A 6000-nucleotide genomic window follows, 5' to 3' on the forward strand; every position below is an offset into this window, starting at 1 on the left:
AAAAATAGAAATTTCAAAGATTTTTTAAGCATCTTTAAACTCAGGTATGTCATTCTTTCGGAGTTCCAACAATAAAAAAAATTAAAAAAAATTTTTTTTAAATAAAAAAATCGAGTTTACATTTTCGTGCCCTCTAATTACTAGTCCTTGTTGGCATATAAATTGCATGGTAGTAAAATTGTCTCAAGAGCTAAACAGCCTTTCTTCACATCACTGTCTAACTGTTCATTCAATTGGGAGGCCACACTTTGGTTAGTGATAGAATTTAGTTTCAGAACACCTTATTTAAGCGTAAACGTATTTTTATTAAGATGGAATTTTTCCAAAGCCTTTTTCCAGTTAGAAAACCCTACAGAAGTAAATGCATCTTCTTTTTCTGAAGAAAATTGTATCAGATTTTTAGAAACTGCCTCTTTGCAGGATTTGCAAGAAACTTTTTTGGTAGATGCTTCATATTCTAGCCATGTATATTTGATCAACCAAGACTTCTGAAATGATCTTCTCTTACCGCATTTTTCAGGTTTCCGCTGTGCCTGAAGACAACAATGCAATTGGTGACACAATAATTGTTGGAGATTGGCTTGCAGTATCACCAACTTCCAAGTGCGCCTCTTTGGTAACAAATTTATCCATTGCAAACTTAATTCACAATACACTAAGAGAGTAAAGTGAATGAATAAAATATAGTTACGTAAAATAGTCCACTAGACACTAAAGCCAGAACATTAAACATGTCTGCAACATGCACTGAACGAAACTATTCACACTGAATGATTGCAACAGCAGGATGAGCTTCATATAGCTGCAGCATCATAGTGTCCCGAAGCGTCAAGGCGATGAAGCGGAGGGTTCCAGGTGCTTTTGCTCCAGTTCTTTTGATGTTGCCGCAGCTGCAGCACTGGCCCACCGGTGGCAGACTTTACCCACAGGGTCACGCACCAGGACAAATTGTAAGTGTGCCCGCAGCACCGTAACACTATCATGATTCTCACCACCCATTTTCAGTTAATCTGCTTACTACCATAATAATTACTTGTTTTAACTCATTCCTGACTGTATTTTAAAAGTTAACTATCATCAAACAAGGAAAATAAGAAATTCCAACATAATTTTGTGATTTTACAAAGCATTATACAACTAATAATTTTCTTAAATTATTGGGGGGGAGGGGGGGGGGCGTCCCCTCAAATGAATTTTTGAGGGGGCTCGAGCTCCCTTAGGCCCCTTGGAGTCGGCACCTGTGCATGACTGCAGTATCGCTCAGAAGAAAGCCAGAAGATATAGCAGAAAGTCATAGTTGTGCCCAGAGCCATTTGTGATTAAATGTCAAAACTATTTCATCACTCTTCATGAAACCGAAATGAGCTGCCCACCCTAAATCAGATCCTGGGTATTCTCTTACATGGAATTTATGTATTGTTAGAATGATATGAAAATATTAGTTCCTTTTATTATGCTCAGTCACCTTATGAAATTCTTTGGACACATCTGTTGAGAAGAACACATCCAAATGAGAAAGAAAATCTACAACATGATCAGTAAAAGAATAACATAAATTTTATTTTATAGTGACGGATATAGCAGATGGATGTGGAACTCGCCCTCACTGAACACTGCCTTAGTAACAGAAAAAAAATTGTACCCCACAACAATGAAAAGTCACAGTTACTCAAAGCAACTGAAGGAGTTCCCCAAGGATCAGGACCTTTGGCACTGCTATTTATATTATTTGTAAACGATCTGTTGTGTTACATGCCGTGTAAATTTTTGCTTTGTTCAGATGACATTATGTTCATAAATAATGGAAAAAATGTGAATGAACAGAAAGAAAGAGCATCTTAAATAATCAAATATGTTGTTTAATGCTATTGATTATGAAAAAACTGAATTTTATTTTCAGTTTACCTAATGCTGACACTGAGTACACATCTGCTGAAATCCTTGGCGTATATCTGGATTCAAAATTAACTTGAAAGATTCATAAAGAATATATACATAAAAAACTATCACACATCATCCTTTTGTGGGATCCTTCATTATAAACAAATAGTTGCCTTTTACGTATAAAAGAAATGTGTAACAGATGTATTGGCAGCCTGAGGCTGTCTGTATGTTAACATAAAATTCTTCAAATACTGGAAATAGATACACTTACAACTACACTTATGATAACAGAGTACAGTTATGAAAATCTGCTATCAACCCATCAGTATAACTTGAACCCTAAGCAAAATATTAGAAAAGACTATTGCAGTATGATTAGAAAACTTTCTTGCCAAAGAAGAAGTATTACACAAGATCCAACATGGCTACTCAGCATCATCTGCCACACACAGTATTTATGAAATTAAATGAGACAGAAAGGGAGCCATGTTTATTCCCAGATCTATCACATACATCCTACATGGTGTCAGACAAGCTGCTACTTGAAAAACTGGAAATTAATGATATCAGAGGAATAACTAAAATCCTCTTATAGTTATACCTACAAGACAGATATCATGTAACACAAGTCGCACACAAAGTGGATAACATTATTAAGAAGTACAGTTCCAGTCCAATTATAGTAAAGTGGTGTGGCTCAAGAGTCAGTTCTGGGACCTTTATTGTTCATGTGAGTTAATGACCTACCTATAGAACACAACAGCAAAGTACTTGACTACACAGTAACAGTATAATTGTAAATGGGGGACCCAATATGAATGATCTGGTCCAGTATTGCTCTGGTATCTTATTTGGATTGATGATTTACTTTTAAAATAATCGATTACTCTTAAACATCAACAAAACAAGTCTAATGGACTTTCAGATATACTACCAACTGGATGAAGTGGAATACATTGTTGTGTCTGATAAAGGGATAGAAATAAAATTGGATGCTAAAAGAACTTTCTTGGCATAGTGTTAAACTGGCATCTCTCTTGGGAGCATCATATTGACTTATTGAGCCAAAAATTAAAAATATCAATTTACAAAAAGAGGACAATTCACGAGTTCTTAATTATGAGCTAATGGACATTATCTGCTATGCTATAGTGCATCCACACTACAAAATGGGATTGAAGTACAGGGGTGCACTGCTGCCAAATATGTAAACAGGGTATTCATCCTTCAGAAAAGGCAATAAAGATCATGTGTGAGCTTAGTTATAATGGGCCTTCCAAAGGGAGTTTCAAAAGTAAGAATCTACTATTATTGTCATCAATATACGTATATTTATAAAACTGTTCAACTAATTTTAAAATACAGGCAGTACAACAGCTCAAATTGAGGTGTGCACATTTACAATACTAGGAGGGACTAAGATAATCCTCTCAAAAGATACAATGAAAAGTACAGAAAACAGCCCCTATTACATGCAGATCAAATTTTATAACAAACTTTCAAACAATTTAAAAAGCTCTAGTGGAAGCTGCTTTGAAATGGCACTGAAGGAGTTTCTTACCAATATATGTTTTATAGTATCAAGAGATTCCTTTCAGAGGTGTAGAATACTTTCAGTTGTGTAAATAGTATTTTTATGTACCAGTAACGAAGCTACATATTTTTATCTTTATTGTTTGTAATTGTTCCCACAAAATTATGAGAGAAAGTGTAGACTAGGTCCACAACCCAAAACAAATCCTTGCATTTGTCACTGGAGAACAAATACACAGATACATAAATAAAGTTTTTTGACAATTAAATTCACAAGCACTTCTAAGTAAATGCCTTCTAAACAGAACTCAAAAGTAGCTGACATGAAAAGCTCTCCACACCCTTGAAGAACATGAAAACTGTTGGAAAAATGATTAACTATGTTACTAAGTAATTGTTGAGACTGATTTTACCTTTTTACAAAAATTACATATTTGTTCTGCATAGTGCTGGTATGCATTATATACAATAAACAAAAATGTTTTCTCTAGCATGTCAATCCGTCATCTAAAAATAATTTTTAAAATCATTCATGATGATATTACCTGCATACTAAAGTCTGAAGGTGAATGAATAAATGAATAATAAACACAGTAAATTAATGAAATAAACAAAAATTAGCTATGATTTATTATTATTAGTGAAATGCTGTTTGCTCCACTCCTTGTTGATAATCAGGGGAGCAAAATTTGCTCATAGTTTTGGCAGATACTAAGAGTGACTCTGAGGACCACACAGAGAGAATCAGGTGAAGTCAGGATGTCAACTGTCTAACACTTTTCCTGTAGTTAACCACATGGGTGCAAAATGGTGTGCACATTCAAAATCAGTCACAAAATGTGATTGAGATGCAGTACCAGTATTCGTTTTAGCTGCTTGAAAAAGATATGTGTAATATAAGTAAATAATAGCAGTCAGTGTACAAGAACAACATATACAGGCATAAACATGAATTGCAAATTAACGAAGAAAAGCAATTGCAATGGGCAAGATGGAGTGAAGAGTTACAGTAATGTTCAGAATAAGAAGAGTGAAGGAAAGAATTGGAGAGAACCAGACGTCTGTATTACAATGAAGGCACACTGGATTAGAGATGTTGTAGATTGGGGGTGGGGGTGCAGGAGACAGAGGGAGATGAGGAAGAGATGGAGGATGGGGTGGGGGTTGGGTTGGAAGGGGAGTGGCAATGACAATGTATTGTCTTAGTGTCACTGCATTTATATTATGTTTTAGTCTTCACAGTTCTATTACTGGTATATTTATGCAGTTGTAAACTTTTTATTTATGGCACAACTCGTAAGTTTCTGAGATAGGACAACACGTTTTCATTTCGCTTGTTTGTTTTCTGCCACATACGTTCTTGAAATGGGCTATAACAGACTGAACTCATTGTGCTAAATAGTGTGTTCACGATTTTTAAATTTCTTGCAAGAAGAGAAGGCTACTGAGCGAAGTATGTGCGGTGAAAAATGAATAAAGTTTTGCGCTTCAAAACAATTGTACGAACGCATTTCTTCAACACTAGTTATAGTAGGAAAGCAAAACATAACAAACACTTCTATTGCATCTTCAATTTTTGTGGTCCTGTTCTCCTCAGTTGCAATTAATGGACCTGCAACCAGACAGCTACAAGACGTCGTTTTCAGTTGACACACTGCTGCAATGCGGCTGTATCGTGCTAAAGAACAACAAACGAAAGGGTGTTAGTGTGTGGGAAGCGCCTGTTGCTACTACTTCAACTTAGGAAAAGACGGTAGGCACACAAACAATGTGAAAACCAGTCGGCAGGTTCCGCGATCACTGTTGCACGTTATTCATTATTAAAGTGGGTCGACGGTGGCGGTAGTTTAAAGGAGGAAACTGCGGCGGTCTCATCGAAATCGACGTCGCGACGAACTGGCACAATGGGGTGGCCTAAACGGCTGTTGAGTTAAATTACAAGCATTCTCATCAGACATTTTACAGCTGCACAAGCGCACATTGGTACAAGGAGCACATATGGGGTCGCGGAAGGAAAGTCACGGATACCAGCGCTGAGACAGCTTACTGTCGACCAAAACTGATCATCTGGCCAAAGCGACAGCCGATGTGTTAACCTGGCTGTGTCTCACCTGACGCGAGGACGCAGGAGAGAGCAGCGAGGCGCGCCATTCCGTGCGGTGAGCTAGCGGACACGAGACTACCGCGCCGTGACCGAGTCTGGCGGAAGAGCGGCGCGGCTCGCGATCAATATCGCGGCACGCTGCCGGCGTTCGCACTGCCCGCTGCATGACGCTCACCGTCATCGTCATCGTCATCGCCGCCGTCACATCCTCGTGCACAGTTCACCCAGTGTTGTCAGAAAGTAACTGCAAATGGATCATACAGCCCACCCCAAAAATATTACACTGGCACTGAGAGATCATACTTTTTAGTTTTCACTCTCTGCCCACATACTACCATCTCGGCCTTACTGATGATGTTAACCCTCTAACCGGAACATCTTTCATTCGGCAGTAAGACGGAACATCGGTCTGCTAGACAATTAACTCTCTTAAGGGGGGGGGGGGGGGTAGGACGTCAAACAGGCCGACTTCGAGGAGA

At 38.0% G+C, this 6000-nt stretch overlaps 1 protein-coding gene across 3 annotated transcripts in view; it reads right to left on the bottom strand.

Moving 5' to 3' along the window:
- The window catches only part of LOC126252032 (uncharacterized), an 82962-nt gene extending 77333 nt beyond the window's left edge, over nt 1-5629 (bottom strand). For all 3 annotated transcript variants that reach the window (XM_049952838.1, XM_049952829.1, XM_049952821.1), the window contains exon 1: nt 5529-5629. In XM_049952838.1, the coding sequence (XP_049808795.1) occupies nt 5529-5568 (40 nt within the window). In that variant the 5' untranslated portion in view covers nt 5569-5629. The remainder of the gene's footprint in view (nt 1-5528) is intronic.
- Nucleotides 5630-6000: the final 371 nt, after the last annotated feature.

The sequence above is a fragment of the Schistocerca nitens genome, chromosome 1, assembly GCF_023898315.1.
Source record: "Schistocerca nitens isolate TAMUIC-IGC-003100 chromosome 1, iqSchNite1.1, whole genome shotgun sequence".
NCBI lineage: Eukaryota > Metazoa > Arthropoda > Insecta > Orthoptera > Acrididae > Schistocerca > Schistocerca nitens.